This window comes from Nannobrachium achirus, assembly GCF_963921795.1.
Source record: "Nannobrachium achirus genome assembly, chromosome: 5".
Lineage (NCBI taxonomy): Eukaryota > Metazoa > Chordata > Actinopteri > Myctophiformes > Myctophidae > Nannobrachium > Nannobrachium achirus.
The window spans coordinates 43,091,817-43,109,462 of NC_137814.1; the positions used below are offsets into that span (position 1 = coordinate 43,091,817).

The 17,646-nt window shown below is 43.4% G+C and overlaps 1 protein-coding gene across 1 annotated transcript in view; it reads left to right on the plus strand.

Annotated features, from left to right (window-relative positions):
* tnr (tenascin R (restrictin, janusin)) overlaps positions 1–17,646 on the plus strand; it is a gene marked incomplete at both ends in the record, with an annotated part of 284,483 nt that overhangs the window by 170,884 nt on the left and 95,953 nt on the right. Inside the window, 2 exons of the mRNA XM_080725805.1 lie at positions 115–283; positions 1,842–2,318. Of these exons, the coding sequence (XP_080581931.1) occupies positions 115–283; positions 1,842–2,318 (646 nt within the window). The remainder of the gene's footprint in view (positions 1–114; positions 284–1,841; positions 2,319–17,646) is intronic.

Here is a 17,646-nt window from a genome sequence, read left to right on the forward strand (position 1 = left end):
TCCTACAGTGCTGTATGCGCCTTTCACAATTTGACTACTGTGACACTTGAATGCCACCACGAGGGATCAATATAGGGTAATCTAATCTAAATAAAGTGTCGTTCTCCATGCTAGGTAACGTTCACACACCGCATCAACATCCCCAAAGCAGCATGCGGTTGCCCGGCAGCCAACACTGTTCAGCAGCTGGCTACCAGGATAGAGATGCTTGAGAGAGAGGTGTCCTTCCTCAGAGCCCAGTGTGGATCTGGAATGGGATGCTGTGGGGAAAGCTCTGCAATGGGTGAGTACACATACTGTACAGTACACGCATGCACGCACGCACGCATGTATAGGAGAGAATATCGGACACGTAAATAAAGAAATCAACCTCACATTAGGTCAATCACGTTTGCACACTGCCGCCCGTTTCATATTTATTTTCAGACCACTGGGTCCCTTGCTCTCTCTATCTCTCTATCTCTCTCCTTGACCTGAAAAACGCATTTCGCAACGTAAAAACGCAGCAGTGTGCAACCAGCTTTAGACAATCAGGATGGAATATGAAAAATGTGACAGATCCGCCTTGATAGCAGGACTATAGAGATAATGTGTACCGATTGTCGTTGCGATGCGCTTAGACACATGCTATATGGCTTACACAATTGTCCTGGCTTTAGAGGAGCAGTTACTGTAGCAATGTTCCATTCCAGTAAAGTGGGCATGAAGCATATTGGAAGTCCTTCGGAAATCCTTTAGCAAAAGGAATGGTAAGATCAAGGTAAATATATAGAGGATGGATTTTAATTTAAGTAGGCACAAAATACATCTTAGGTTCCAAAGAACAGTCAGACACGAAACCTAGGTCTTTGGCAATGTCCGAATTGTTTTAGGTAGATGAGACGGCAGCAGAATCTTGATGCTGGAGAGAGGATTCTCCCTGCTCCGGGCTCTGTCTGGATCCGAGTGCTTTGGGGAGCTATGGCTTATTGTTTTGTTCAGTATTCAGTAGATACAGTCCTTCTAATTAGAGTATGTCTAGGATAGAACCAGGGTTATAGGCCTCCTCTGGTGACAACATTTACATATTTAAAACTTCTCCAAAAGCAACTCAAGCAGTATGTGCTCGTCTCTGGCAGTCATAATCCTAATAAAAATGCAGGACCAGGTGGGCACACACTGATGATTTTTTCCCCTTGATTTAGTGAAACACACAACAAAGCCATTCAGCAGATAATGTTCCCCCACTGTTAAAAGAGCTTACAGTGGGTGTATTATCATGTACTGTATCATGAGATCTATTGTGAGTTGTATTGTAGTCTTCTGTAGTCTTTCATCAAAATGTAAGCTCTGCTACAAGTTCAATTAGAAACATATGTGGAGAGCTACAGTGAAACCTGGAATTGTATAGAAACGTCAAACTAGTGTTTATTATGTAAAACACAATGCTGTGGTTAAATAGTAAAAGTGTCAGTTTCAAGATGTTATTGTTTTCATATCTGCAGTGAATTGTTGTTTCATTGATAAGAGAGGCCAGACATAATTTGACCATTCAATGTTAAAGGGATAGTTCACCCAAAAAATAACTTTTTTACTATCGATACATTTTCGTCGTATTCCCAAGCCAATAATTTGATGACCAGCAGTGGCTCAATATGGAGACACAAATAGGCTGCTTTGTTCTCTATGGAGACACAAAGAGTTTCCTCAAATGATTGGCTTAGGAATGCGACAAAAACAAAATAATATCCGTGAATTCAAGTCTCCATGGGTTGAGTAATCGATAGAGAGAAAGTAATTTTGGGGGGAACTATCCCTTTAAGTGGTATCCAATAATCCGTAAACTCTTCCTTGCTCCCCAGGCCGCCTAGACTTCGTCCCCGGATGCGGTGGACATGGCAGTTTCAGTTTTGACCTGTGCGGCTGCATCTGCGAGGAGGGCTGGACCGGCAAGAACTGCTCAGAGCCGCGCTGCCCGGACGATTGCTCTGGCCAAGGCATATGCGTGGAGGGAGAGTGCGTGTGTGACCGGGACTTTGGCGGCGACAACTGCTCGGAGCCCCGCTGCCCCATGGATTGTTCGGGCCGAGGGCTCTGCATCGATGGGGAGTGTGTGTGCGAGGAGACCTACACTGGCGAGGACTGCATGGTTGGGAGATGTCTCAATGACTGCTCGGACCAGGGGCTGTGCATCAACGGGACCTGCCATTGCAGGCCCGGGTACATTGGAGAAGACTGTTCACTGGTCTACTGCGCCAACAACTGCAGCCGGAAGGGGATCTGCAAGGATGGATTTTGCGTCTGCCAGGAGGGCTTCTCTGGGGATGACTGCAACTCTGGTAGGTTGTTATTTACACATCCTTCATTTTTTTAACCACTTTAACCACTACTTCATTGAACGACAAATAGAAAAGATAGCCGATCTACAAGCTCACAACATGTTGCCTATTATAACATGCGAGAGTAGGCCCATGGTTACTAGGATTCATAAGCTGGGCAAGACCTGCTACAGAGAGTGTCTAACGGAAGTAATACTAGAAATACTGTCCAAGTTACTTTGATGCTTTGCAGATCTGTTTACATTCCAAGAACATGCAAACTGTGTTTGGTCAAAAAAGACCAGGGGAGTACATACAACGGAAGTCCCACCAATAGACATGCTCTGCCTTAGGTCATTACAATTACCTCGTGAGAGGATAAAAGCATGGGAACGAAGTGTTGTACAAATAAAATGAGTCTAGTAGTGACAGTGAGCTGACAGGTGAAGATGATAACGCCATTGACACCAGTATCTGCACTCATATGACCATGATGAGGAACCAGATCAAATACAGTATGCACCATACACATGTCTAAGACTGTAATCCTGTGATCTTTGGAGGGTTATTTCAAATTTGCAAAGACCATCCTCCAAAGGTATAGTGTCCAAAGAGGTCACAATTTTGTGGGCAAAGTGGCAATACTCCTAGGAAACATTATAGGACAATGCCAATTGAATAAGCATGCCCCTCTGTTTGCCATATCCGTTGTACCCAATGTCAGAGTACTTGTTGAACCACATTGTATTTACCACAACAACGGGTACCCATTTACCCGTTGTTGTGAAGAAAAAAGCCGGAAGGCAAAGCTCTCTGTCTACCGAGCAATCTTTGTTCCTATTCTCACCTATGGTCATGAAGTGTGGGTCATGACCAAAAGTATAAGGTCGCGGTTACAAGCGGATGAAATGAGTTTTCTCAGACGGGTGGCTGGTATTTCCCTTAGAGATAGGGTAAGAAGTTCAGTCACCCGAGAGAGACTTGGAGTAGAACCGCTGCTCCTACACTTGGAAAGGAGCCAACTTAGGTGGTTCGGGCATCTAGTACGGATGCCTCCCGAGCGCCTTCCTAGGATGCACGTCCCACTGGAGGTAGGAGACCCTGTGGCAGACTAAAGACCAGATGGAAGGATTATATCTGCACACTGGCCTGGGAACGCCTCGGTATACTCCCGGAGAGAGTGGAGGAAGTTGCTCAGAATAGGGAACTCTGGAAATTTCAGTTGGAACTGTTACCCCTGTGACCCAATTCTGGATAATCGTTTCAAGATGAATGGATTGATGGACTCGTTTTACCCGTTGTCAGTGTACTTAGTGCAGTATCACAATTTAGTACTTGGAGCCCAGAGTAACCTGGCGTTACCAGACTTTTGTATGATCCGATCTATAGGCCTAAACAGCGGCGTTGCTTTGTTTTGGTACCCTTGAGCGTTTCTGGTTTGGTAGTTCTGGCCAAAGTGTAGGCCGTCTGATGACTACAACATGACGTAGGTTGTTTCCACTCCCGACCCGATCAGAAACCCGAAAATGATACTGATCCCAGGCTAAGCCCAGAGAGACGCAGACAGACCAGAGAGTCAGATCCACAAAGGTTTCTGCTTCATGAACAGATAAAGCATAATTTACAGCTGATAATTAATGTAAAAGTTTGCTACTAAGGCAAGCGAGGAGGCATCATTTACCCTAGGTTATATTGCTCCTTTAGATTACTGCTGTATACGAAACCATTTTCCTATGACTGATTATATCCCCCAGACACTTAAAGCTTAGAAGACTAATGGTTTGCCTCCTGCTGGGAATAAAGATTATGCCAAAGAGTACAGGATGGAAGAGTGGTTCGCTTCAGGATTTAGATAAAACCACAAACATAAAAGCCACATATACCTTGTTTTTAAGATAAGCAATAATTTGTCCCTCCAGCCTTTCCCATCTGCCTATTAAATAAGCCGTTACAAGATGAATGATATTAGTAAATGGCTCATCCACCATACAGTATATCTTGATATTAAAAGTTTATTTGGGCTTACAGTATGTTTGGTTTTGTTATTACACCACAAAAAGGATGAGAACAATTGAAAACAATGGAAACAAACGTGTCAAACTAGTGTCAAACTATGCATTATGCATCACAAGCATTCACTGTCTGTGACTTTCTGACAGCATCACCACAAAATGTAGTGGTGACATTTATCATACGATAGATCAGAGAGGGAATTGGATCATCTTGAAGCCAACATGTTTGCATAAATCTTATAATAAGTATTGAAAATGCCAATTGGAAGCCAATTATACATTTCCAGGAGTTATTTTCCAAATTTTGGCAATAGCGAAATAATGCATGAATGCAGACATTTCCATGTCACTGTCAGAGAAGAGGAGATAGTGCACTTTGAAATCACTTCAATACTAAAATCTTCACCAGGAGATTTCACTGAGAATAATTTAAAGGCTTTCTGTTTCTTTCTTTCTGAAATGGGAGCCTGTAAAACTGTTATGCCATGTCCCTTTGAGAATGTTTCAATCAGTGAAAAACTCTTCTGTTTCTTAGCTATTTGATTCTCGTTCCGAGATGTATCATTTCAAATAGTATTCTCTGAATGCCTCGTTTATATGCTCCGGGTCATGGAAAACTGACCATCATTCTTTGTAGCCTCACTGTTCTCTAATATTTGTTTCAGTTTGAAAGCGGTTTCTTTTTTGGCTGTTGAGCAACTAATTATAGCCTACTCTGCATACTCGGTAAAATCCTTCCCACATTGTTTGTGGGATTCACACAAGTGTCCTTCACTTTGATGAATGCTGACTTTCTTCTGTTTCTATGAACTCTTCTGAGCCGCACGCCCAGTAAATAAAGCATTAGTTTGATTGAGTTGTGCACACATTCTTAGTTTTATAAGTGAACTTTTTTCATTACTTGGCAGCATGCAGTCGCACTGCTATTCTAGGCGCTGTACACCAGTGGTTCTCAACCTTTTAATGCCACGACCCCCACAACGCCTCGCGTTGCGAGGCATTGTGAGCATGTAGATCGTCTATTTTCACAATTTCTGCCTCTAATATTTGACAATTTCCTTAAAATGTTCACTTTATAAATGTGTAGATACCCTCTATACTTAAACTTTATGTTGGGTTGTTTACTGTCGAGTGAGAAACAACATTGCACATTAAGTTCATCATGGGACGCCCCCAAAATAACCGACCCACAGGTTGAGAACCACTGCTGTACACAATATGTACCATAACCCAGGTTTGGGTTAATTGAGTAGTGCCTGGGTGGGAAACACCAAACCTATTTCGATATTTAATTGTGTGCATCATGTCTTTGCTCAAACCAGCATGCTTGCCTTTAAACGTATGCGCACAATGGCAAAAAAAAAGAACACCATCATATTTCCCTCCCTTTCATCATTTCTCTGCTGAAAGATGTGGAACCTAGTCTGCACAGTGTGTAATTTCGATTAATGCTAGACAGTTCGCTCCACAGCTGCATTTTTAAGTTAATGTTATGCATTAGAGCTGGTGGCACAGTCTGCACTTGGCTCCCGTGGGACGCACCATGCACCATCATCGGGCTAAAACTCTTGCAAGACCGGTATTATTTTTCCCAGTTAATGGGGGCTCTCTCCCTGCAGTAGCAGCGGGGTCCACGGGCCTTGGCCTCTGTGAGAACAGGAGTCACAAGCCGTGTGCTGCTCGTGCGGGGTACTGTACTTTATGTGCAGCCGTGAGAATCACCAAACCCCTCTGTGCTTCAAATGGTGGCAGTGGAGGTGTAACTAGCTGAAGGGGTAACAGCGTTCGTGCCAGGGGAGGACGTTAGCCACGGCTAAAGCACGGCTTTAAGTTTCTGAGCCATGTTAGATACCTGTCCATTCCCCCAAACTTCAAACCCCGATGATGAGTTCAGAGAAATGTGCGCAGGAGGATAAAGGAGCACAAATGATATGGTTGTTGTGGGGTGGAAACCTTGTATGTCCAAAACGGTTTGTTTTGTATTTATCATTTGCGAGGCGTTGCGTGGGTAGTAGATCTGCTATTTTCACTAGTTATGTGTGACAGTCTGGTATGATGAAGCAGGGCTTTACTTTACAAACATACAAATTTGAAACTTGGAGATACGAGGTTTCTGACGATTATGGTGAAAGACCTCTCCGCCGTCTCTTCATTTTATGCCCATACTGAGGCTGAAGTGTCTTTTCAATTAGAGGCTAACATATAGGCAGTGTGGGAGGGAGAGTCGTGTGTATGAAACGAAGCAGTTCAATAATCAGAGGCTCGTCGGATGGCAAGAATAAATGTGCTCTATTATCAAAGTGTTACGGTATCAATTATAGTCGCCTATTTTCCGATGCTGTAAAAAATTAAATAAATGAAAAATAAATGAGGCTGATGAATTTAAATTAGGTTTTTCAGGCGCAATACATTGCATATCCACACTCTATGCATAAGCAAACGGAACCCCTGCTGTGCCCAAGAGTCACTGTTATTTGATCTTCACAGGCGAAGGCACTATTGCTGTGACGTGCAGGGCGGTGCCACTGCAGAACTAGCAGCGCTTATGAAAGTCTCACTTTGACATTGACGTATTATATGACAATTCAGAGAAATGACATTTACAGTACATTTACATCTCTCTCCCTCTTTCCCTCTCCCTCTCCCTCTCGCTCTGTCTCTGTCTCTGTCTCTGTCTCTGTCTCTGTCTCTGTCTGTCTGTCTGTCTGTCTGTCTGTCTCTCTGTCTCTCTCTCTCTCTCTCTCTCTCTCTCTCTCTCTCTCTCTCTCTCACTATGTCATTATGGTTCTCGACTCGAGGATCCAGTTTGACAGAGCTTGGCTGCATATTACCACAACAACCTAGATGTTTGACACCTGTCCCCTTTAGAATGCCAGGTCATTGCTGTGATTGAGTTTGCTGCCACATCTTTATTCCATTTAGTTTTCTTATGTATTATTTTATTGTCTATGGAGGCGTGGTCTGTAATTCAGGGGTGTCAAACCAGTGGCCGGACGCGGCTTGTTTTCAGTCTGTGCGTGACGTGTTACTCACAGGGATAATTACAACATGGACATGGTACAAGGAAAAATATCACCGCTGTAAAGTGAGTTGCAGAATTGTTTCCAAGTCTTCCCTAAGCTCAAGACAGAATTGTTACACTTTCGATCGCCATTTGCCGTCAACACAGCATCAGATGTACCAGGGGAACTCCATATTGATGTTCAGTGTAACACAGCTTTGAAAATTACATTTACGACTGGGTATAGAGTCATTCTATCAATACCTGGGACTGACACACGTCAATATGACAGACTTTTCCTCAAAGTGAACAGGCTTTCTCAAAAGGAACATTAGCAGCACATCCAAACTGTGCTTTGCAGCAGACACACGGGCATCAATGACATTATGAAAATCACAACAGCCCAGAAATTGCTCCCTGATGTTGACAGGTTGGCTAGAGCTTGACATATCAGGTGTCTGGAAGCAGCAAGTGCAAATTAGTCATTAGTGTCACTGTTCAAGAAACACTGCGACATGGCATGTAAGCAAAGCATAATGTAATACTGATCAGAACAGTAATGCTCTCCTTTATAAGAAACAATGGTTTTGTGTACAGGGTGGTGTAAGCAAAATCAACCAATAGCATGATTTTGACTTGTTGTTCTCCTCATATCTTTCTTGTAACTTTAGACTGTAATGTAATACTGATATGTAATATACTTTTGTGAAGTGAAACACATTAGTTATAGCAGAGAGTGAGACACATGTAAGAGCACGGAGGCAGCAAAAGCTGTGGGACCACGTGATTGTTGTGCGTATACCTGTAGGACCGATCCAGCTTTATTCAGAAGTGCAATTTCACCCAATCAAGCCTGTGACCTAAAATGAGACACCCCTGGTCTATATGGAGCAAACTCAGGAAAGGTCAAAGTCAGACAGACCCACAGACAGGCAAACAGACATAGAAACAGATACACGCACGCACATGCGCGTGTGTGTGCGCGCGCACACACACACCGACACACGCACACGCAGAGACTTCTCGCATTTATTGTAAGATGAGTAGTAATTGGGAATCTTATCTGAGCTGTCTGTCTTGCTGTCTACATTATGTGTCTTTATAAGCAGAATAACCTTTAGAAAAGCATCACTCTGGCAGATGTTCTGGCAGGCTGTCGGCATACAGCCTGCCTCCAAGATTGTTCATCTTGTCACTTTTCTTGTAAAGAGCTTGATGTCATGGGACAAGCATACATTCTCATATGCAGACAAAGGTGCAAAATGTGCAAAAAAAACAACACATATAGAAACACATACATAACCTAACGCAAAGTGACAGCTGTTTTTCAGGCAGAGAACATGTGTGGCCTCCTGGATCGGTTTCAGCTGTGCAAGGGACTATAATGTTGTAGTAAAGCAAAACAAGGCTACTGTATATACAGTTGACCTGAGGAGTCTCCCAGGGGTCCACTGGGCCCGCTCCTTCTTTGCTCATGTCGTGCATGTCCATCCTTTGTTTGCGCTTGGTTTCCTGTCTCGCTTCATTCTCCTGCTTTTTCTGACAAAAGCATCAGAACCATCAGAACCATTGTGTTGCATTGCATAGAGATGGACTATTATTTAAAGTAGGGTAAGTGATGTGTTTTGGTTCAAACAAAAACGTTTAAAGCACTATGTTCTGATAGTAATCATTGCTATAGAGTGTTTGTTCAGTCACAGGGATCTCTCTGTCTCTCCAGCTCTATACAGAAAATACATTTTCAAGTAGGTGACACAATTTCAGCCAAGCACCTATTTATCGTTCCAGTAGCAATTTTGTCTGCTCATTTCTTTTATATATATATATATATATATATATATATATATATATATATATATATATATATATATATATATATATATATATATATATATATATATTTTTTTTTTTTTTTTTTTTTTTTTTTATTATTATTTATTTATTCGGGTACAGCAGGTTACATGTATCATACCATTGGTTTAGGGTTTCAATAATAAAATAAATTTAGTCTGCTAATTTCTTTGTGTCATCGCTTCCAGTTCTCTATCCTGATTGGATAAAATTGGTATCCCGATCTGAAAATGCATTTTCGGTTCAATAAAGAGCTGAAGCGACTCCTGTTACAGAACAAACATTTTATAGAGCTATTTAACACTTATTTTAACCAAGGAAAATCACTTACCCTACCTTTAAAAATAAATTAATAAAGCTATTCCTTGATATACTGAGTGATGTACTCCCACGGTATTAATATGATTATCTACTTGTTGTCCTCTAGCGAAGATGGAGAGAAACGACGGCAATGGCTGCTCAACGCGGGGAAATCCCTGAGCTCCTATTCCGCTTCATGTTCCGACCCCCACAGATGTGCTTAGTTAGCACAAACACAAACTAATTGAGTTTTCATGCATAAATGTGAAGAATATCGCACATATAACAAGCCTGTGAACAGCAGGCCGGTGAAGCGTTGAGGTGTTGTAATGTTATGAGCTGTAATATGCGCCGGGGTGGCCAAGGTGTTGTTAGGTGTTGATGTGTGTGCAACTGGGGGAAACCATGCCAGAAAAGAATTGAGTCCACAATCTGCTTTTTAAGCAAACACGATAATGCTGCAGTGCATATACTGTGTACACAAGGTTTAGTTTAAGATTATACTGCATTGTTCAATAGTATTCATCGTCAATTTAATCTCCAGCTCATTTTCACTTTAGTGGGTAAATTGAGAGTGAAATGGTATTCAGCAGAGATTGCTATAAGGGCAGCTTTTCCTCTGACAATAGTCTGTTGATTCTAATGGATGGCATTTTTATAGCGTTTTTCTAAGCAAGTTGCGAACTCAAGGTGCTTTACCATGGTCCATTCATTCATACATTGGGAATTCTACTAGTCCGATTCATACTTCATCACACGACAGTGTCACGCGTGGAAAAACTGCACATTGCAACACATTGTGAACTGGTAGATGGCCATTGGGAAAAGCGGGACAACTCCCGAATGGCCGGTTCATTCCCGGCCGGTCGGGCAGAAACCTTGAATCTTGAAAGTTTCAAATTTGTAAATTTTTTTGCAAAGCAAAGCCCTGCTTCATCATACAAGGCTGTCGCACAAAAGTAGTGAAAACAGCAGATCTACAAGCACACAACGCCTCGCGGTGCGAGGCGTTGTGTGCTTGTAGATCGGCTGTTTTCACTAGTTTAAATCATTTTTAAAATGGTTTTGGACATACAAGGTTTCCACCCGACAATGACGAAATATAACTCATGTAATTGGCCCACTGGCTTGTCAGTGTCACTTGTCATGATCTGAAATGGCAAATCTTTGAGTAGCAGCAGCGCTATAGAGAGAGATCTCTCTCTATAGCGCGCAATGAGGGCCTCTACAACTCTTTTTCCCGGGCTGAATCAGGGGCCCAGCACGTCCCTGGGTAGATCTGCCATTTTGGGTGCGCAATGCCGTCCTGGGACAGAGCATAAATCAGTCTCCAGCTTTACCTCTGAGCCTCTGAGTTCAGCGGATATCGGCAGATGCATCATCTACAGTGTGATGGCATACTGATTAGAACTAATGAGAGCTTAAGACCGCAGGCGAGATTCCTGAATAACCTTCAGCAAGTTGCCCCATTAGAATCAGAACCAGTGGGGTGCCTGGTGGCTCAGCCAGTTGGTGCTCAGACCATATGCTCCTCGTGAGCCGTGTGGATACGAGTTTGAATCTGACTTCGGTCACGTCTTTCTTGCATGTCCATCCTATTCTTGCCCTTGGTTTCCTGTATCTCTGCGTTTCCCTGCTTTTTCTGAAGAATAAAGCATACAATCACTAAAATGTACTGTTTGCTTTCACACATACAAGGTTCAGTGTATGAACTGCAGCAACAATCCAACAACAATGGTGTTTTATACAATTTGCTATTGTAAAGGGCAAAATGTATATTGTCACTGGCAGGCCTTTTACAGTATAAAACCTTGTATGTCAGACTGTGTATGCCTAAAATCATAACTGTTAAAAAAAAAAGAAAAGAAAGAGATGGCAAAGAAATAAAAGGTCTATAATTGTAATCTTAGATTTATTTTAACGATGATAGGAGTATGGTTCAGTGTATATAAATAGAATCAGTGTATGTAAATAGAATATAAAATACATTTGTTTAAATATATAAATTGATTAGCATGTATTTGTGTGAAATAAGTATTTGATACCCTTAGCAAAACATGACTTAGTACTTGGTGGAGAAACCCTTGTTGGCAAGCACAGAGGTCAGACGTTTCTTGCTGTTGCTCCCCAGGTGCACGTGTGTACATCGTGGGAGGGATTTTTGTACACTTCTCTTTGCAAATCCTCTCCAAATCCTTAAGGTTTCAAGGCTGTCCCTTGGCAACTCAAAGCTTAGGCTCCCTCCACAGATTTCCTATTGGATTAATGTCTGGAGACTTAGCTTGGCCACTCCATGGCCTTAATGTGCTTCTTCCTGAGCCAGGCCATATGTTGTTGCCGTGGACGCATGTTTTGCGTCGTCGTGCTGAAGACCCAACCACAACCCATTTTTTTTGCTTCCTGGCTGAGGGAGGGAGGTTGTCACCCAAGATGTCATGGTACTCAAAGTCCTCAGATCAATACTTTTCTCAGCAGTGGAATGGCCATATTGAACATGTTCAGGTATCTAACTATGTCAGATCAATAGGCCAATTAAATTTCAGCTGAAGTTTGAGCTGAGCAAGTTCAGCATTAGGCCTATAAAAAAGGGGGGGGAAAGTTGATATTGGATTTTTTAATATGTATAAAACATTAAATGAAATTAATAATATCCCCAGCTACTGTCATTTTTACACATTTTACGCTACAGTCAAACTTACTGTACATTTTGGTAGAGTTACCTTGTGTGAAACTACCCCAAATATTGCCTTTTATTAAAACTGTATAATCCAAATACCAGGTGAAACAGGTCACAAAGTCGCTCTTTTAGCACACAAACAACTCAGATTCTGACAATGTATAAAATTACAAAACCTGACTCTGCTTGCATTTATCTTATTTCTATTCTTTTATACAAATGTTGGGTTTTGTAACATTTTACCCTGTTAGAATCCACTTTGTTGTGTTTAATGCACTAAAATAATGCCTTGAGACCTGTTTCACCTTGCTATGTAAGTCAATGGAGATTATACCTTTTTTTATCAACAGAGCAAAACAACGCTCAAGCTCACAAGGCAAAGTTTTGTGAACTTGTAGATCTCTTATTTTCGCCTAGTGTTCGGTGAACGTTAGCTCATTTTCACAGAATGTTCATCTACGTATGTTGTGCTGAAGGCTTGCCTAAACGACATGCCCATAATAGGGATGATTGGGTTCATGCGGTGAAGAAGGCAACGGTCCAGTGTAAAGGATAAAGCTAGTGTAGCGAGTGCCGCATGAATACCTGTCCCCCCCGCTGCAGGGTCAGTGTTTGGTAGGGAGCAGGCTAAAGGCCCATCTGTCCAACGCGTGTGGAAGTAACTCAAACGGCTGTTGGAATATCCAAGCGCTCCCCGGGGACGGCTTAGAGCTGCGCCACAGAGCCCCGGATCACAGAGAGCGGACATACGAGTGGGACGAGAGGCTGTTAATCACGCCATCAAGACCCAGCGCCTGTTTCTCTGCCTTTCTGTCTGTCTGTCCATCTGCCATCGCCCCTCTCTCTTCTTAATGTCTCTCCGTCTTACAGTATGCGCGCACGTGTGCGAGAGTGTCTGTTCGCGAGTGTATGTTTGTGTCTACATATGTGTGTTTGTGTGTGTGCATATGTCCTGCTTACTCTCTGTCCCTGTGTTCTACCCTCTGTTCCTCTCTAAATCAGAGTTAATGGCCAATCAATCAATCCTCTGAATTTAATTCTACACCACACATGTCTTGTCTTGTCTTGTCTTGTCTTGTCTTGTCTTGTCTTGTCGTCTTCCTCTGTTTCCGTGCAGATTCCTCCCTGTGCGTCACTCTCCCCTTCTCTCCATCACCAAGCCAGTGTTGATTTTGACAGCAAATTTTGATTTAGTTTTAGTCAGACTTTTGAATACAATGCCATTTAATTTTAGTCATATTCTAGACGTCTGAGTCTAGTTTTAGTCGACAAAATCAACTGTAGATTTAGTTGATTTTGTAGAATAAAATGTATTTTGGCGGACCTTGATAGTGATTTTACACTTGGTTGCATGCAGAAAATTGTCGATCTACAAGTTCATAACGCGTCACGCTGCAACACGTTATGAGCTTGTAGATCGGCTATTTTCAGAACCATACATGAAATGACTTGTCTTTTAGTTCTGCTGGATCTCTTCTCCACTAGTCCCTCCTTAACATTTTAGTCAAGGTTTGGTTTGTTAATGAAATTGTCAATATATTTAGTCTCAGTTTTAGTCATCATAGCTTAGCTTTTGTTTAGTTTTCGTTGGTTAAAAAAGGTAGTCGACGATATCAACACTACCACAAACCCTGCAACTCCTCCTCTCCTCCTCCTCGCTCTTCCACCTTTTCCCTCTCAGCCATCTCTCCCGCTCCGTTATCTGTGTCAGATGAAGGAAAATGAGAAGGAGAGGGGTGTGGGGGGGGCTTGGGGGGTGGGTGTCTGGCAGAGCAGACAGACAGACTGTGAGCAGTTTCACTCATGTTTATGCAGCCCCCCCTTCCCTCCCCTGTTTTGCATTCAGTGCTGCCTCTCAGGTTTTATGGTTTGGCGCCTGCTATGTTGTCCTGTGTGAATGCCAATGCCTCTCCTAGTTCGCGTGCAACCTGCTGTTGCCACAGGGACCGACTCCTCCGCAGGGTGGGATGCACACGCACACTTCATTCTCTGCCCGGAGTCAGGGAACTGCTCTCTACAAGCCACCGAGGGCTTTAGTGTGTTGTTCTGTGTACAATCCACCTGTGGCTCATGGAGGGAACCTCCTCGTTATTTATTCCCTTGTGTTATTGGCTCTCATTTGCATATTCATTCTGCTATGATGAATTATGAATTTCTTCTCTTACGATGATTTTAAATTATTATTTTTTTCCTGTACTGTAGGAAGTTATTATCTCCGTCTGGCCAAAGGCCATGGACATTGCCATGGTATGTGTGTGTGTGTGTGTGTGTGTGTGTGTGTGTGTGTGTGTGTGTGTGCGTGTGCGTGTGCGTGCGTGCGTGCTAGTCTACATGCTCAAAACGCGTCACAAGGACGCACATGCATGTGTGCACACACTGAACACAGAGAGAGAAAAAGAGAGACAAAGTGCATGAGACAAATCCAGGTGTGCCATGAGATTTCGTGACAAGCAGTGCCCACATAGCCTGACACTCAGCCTGAATTGACATTTCGTTTCACTCCATTATTCAGTCTGAAGTTGCTTCCACCCAGGGCGATTGCTGGGATGGGCGTTGCAAAAGAGGCAGTCTTCTGCGATTGGTTCACCGTCTGACCAACACAACAGTAGCAAAGCCGATGACGTAGTGTTGTTATGTGTGGCTGGCTAGTGGCTAGACTGTTGCTTGCTAGTGCTACTTGCTAACCAAAGAAACAGGCAGAATAAGAGCACTATGAACTAGGAATCAAACACAACATAACATGCCTGCTACTGGTGTTTCATAGCGAGATCGATACGATCGCATATTACTGCGACGGGCGACGCGATGCGCGATGAGTTCTGGGAAATCCCCACCCACGCTTATCAAAAGACGCTGATTCACGACGCTGATTCGCCGTACGGATTTTCGAACGAGGAAAGCCTCTTCAATGAGAGCAATTCTAGACCCCTGAATCGCCAAAACAAAAATTTAAAGGGGTGTGGCTAGCGATTCAGGGTCTGGAACTAGGCTAGTGCCCAAACATAATTATTGAAATATTTACAATTACATGAAATGTTGTGATTTGCATGAACTCATTTCCCAATACAGAGACTTATTTCATACAAAAATATATATTTCAATTTCAGCTTTCAATGGCTATGCTTTCAATCTGCTGTCGCTATTCAACTAAAATGTGACAGGTCGTGAGCTCACTGAGTCTACTGTCCTTAGCTCTTAGGTCAGCCTTGACAGGGAGTTAAACAGTTTAATCCCATGCAAAGAAACACTGAGAGACAGTTCTTCAGTTTCTTATGGAACTCTTTACTTTGTGAAACTGTAAACACACAAAAATACAGAAAAACAAATCACAATGAGAATTGGAATGATCTAACATACAGAACAACTCCAACAACACTTCTCATCAGAGCACACAAGCACAGAGAACAGGCAGGCAAAACTTCAAAGGGGTCACCATGACAACACAATTGCTCTCAATTAAGCCCTCACTGGGCACAGGCAGCTGATTAGGCCAGGTGTGTACATTCACCAAACAAACTTTTTAAACATCATGAAATGTCCCCATAAACATGAATTAAACCCCCAAAACTACATCATATCAAGAAACAAAACATAAATGTACAACAATGGTGCATGAACTTACAGATTGTGCCGGAATCAAGGGCAAACATTCAAAGAAAACACAGAGTGCAGTGGCAGCATTACACTCCTTCCCTCTCTGTGTCTGGGTGAGGAATGAGGAATTTCAACAACTGAGGCTTAAATACCCAACACTAGGGGGCAGTGTTTTTCACTTTTACAGGTACAGAAATATAACACTGGGGCCAGAATACTCCCCGCCTGGCATCTATTAGATGGCATTACAATAAACATAGAAATAAAACAACAACTCAAGGTAAGTACTGTAAGGTAAGTATAGTGTCTTTTCTAGTTAGTGTCTTTGGAAACCAAGAGAACGACCTCGGACACAGGTCTTAAGAACAGTCTCTGTTCTCCTTTTTTGACGATCTTCACTTCGACCTTCCTGACCTTTCCATCTTGACTGGGAAAGGTGTTGGTAACCAGCCCGACTGGCCAGTCGTTCCTTTTCTCTTGGGAGTCTTTAAGAAGAACGACATCCCCTTCTTGTATGTTAGGACTCTCAGTCCTCCACTTGCGACGACCTTGAAGGCCATGTATGTACTCCTTCTTCCAGCGATCCCAGAATGCGGTTGCTAGACTCTGGACGCGTCGCCATTGACTCCTTAAGAGGTCACTGCTGTCAAATTGACCAGGCGGTGCAGGAGGTGTTCCTACCTTCTGGGTGAGGAGCATGGCTGGGGTGAGTATAACAGGTTGATCCGGATCAGTGGAGACCGATGTGAGTGGTCTTGCATTCACTATTGCAGTGACTTCAGCCATGAAGGTCACTAGGACTTCGTGAGTGAGCCTTGCAGCGCCATGTTCCAGTAGCATGGCATCAAGGATGCGGCGTGCGACACCGATCATCCGTTCCCATGTACCACCCATATGTGAAGCATGTGGGGGATTGAACAGCCACTGACACCCCTGATCTGTGAGGTAGCTCTCGATCTGCTTGTTGTCGCAACCTTTCTTGCTGATCTGGAGCTCCTTACATGCACCCACAAAGTTGGTCCCACAATCAGACCTGAACTGCTTCACAGGGCCTCTGATGGCAAGGAAACGCCTCAGCGAATTAATGAAGCAGGATGTATCCATGGATTCGAGCACTTCGATGTGGATTGCACGTGTGCTCATGCAAGTGAAGATGACTGCCCATCTCTTAGCGTTGGCTTCACCACCTCGTGTTCTTCGTGACGTGACAGACCAGGGCCCAAACACATCTAGTCCAACATATGTGAAGGGAGGATCTGTGCGTAGTCGGTCAACAGGTAAGTCAGCCATGATCTGCTGTACTTGTTTGCCTCGCAGCTTGCGACAGGTAACACAGTTGAAGATGGTGCTACTGATTGATCTGTTCCCTCCGACGATCCAGAATCCCGCAGACCTTACAGCTCCTTCTGTAAAATGTCTGCCTTGGTGATGAACTTTCTCGTGAAAGTGTCTGATCACCAGCTGAGTCACATGATGCCTGCCAGGAATGAGTATTGGGTGTGATTCATCTGACGTAAGATCAGCTCTTGCTAGCCGACCTCCAACTCTGAGAAGGTGGTCTGAGCCAATGAAGGGGCAGAGTTTGCTGAGTGGGCTTGACTTGGGGACAGGTCGCCCTTCCTTGAGACATCTGATCTCATCTGCATACACTTCTCTCTGGACAGTGCATATTATTGTGCCTTTAGCCTGGTTGAGGTTGTCTTCAGAGAGATGCGTGTTGCACATATGCCAACCATAACAAGTGCTGTCCTTGGACCCCTGGATGAAGGACTTGGCAATGTGTTCAAGCCGGGCAACAGCCTTCAAGAGAGGGCACCAAGCAGAGAATCTCTCAAAGCGTGCACTGAACAGCTTGCTGTCTGACAGACTGGTGACACACGTTGTAACTTCAGACCGTAACTCTGCATCTGAGTC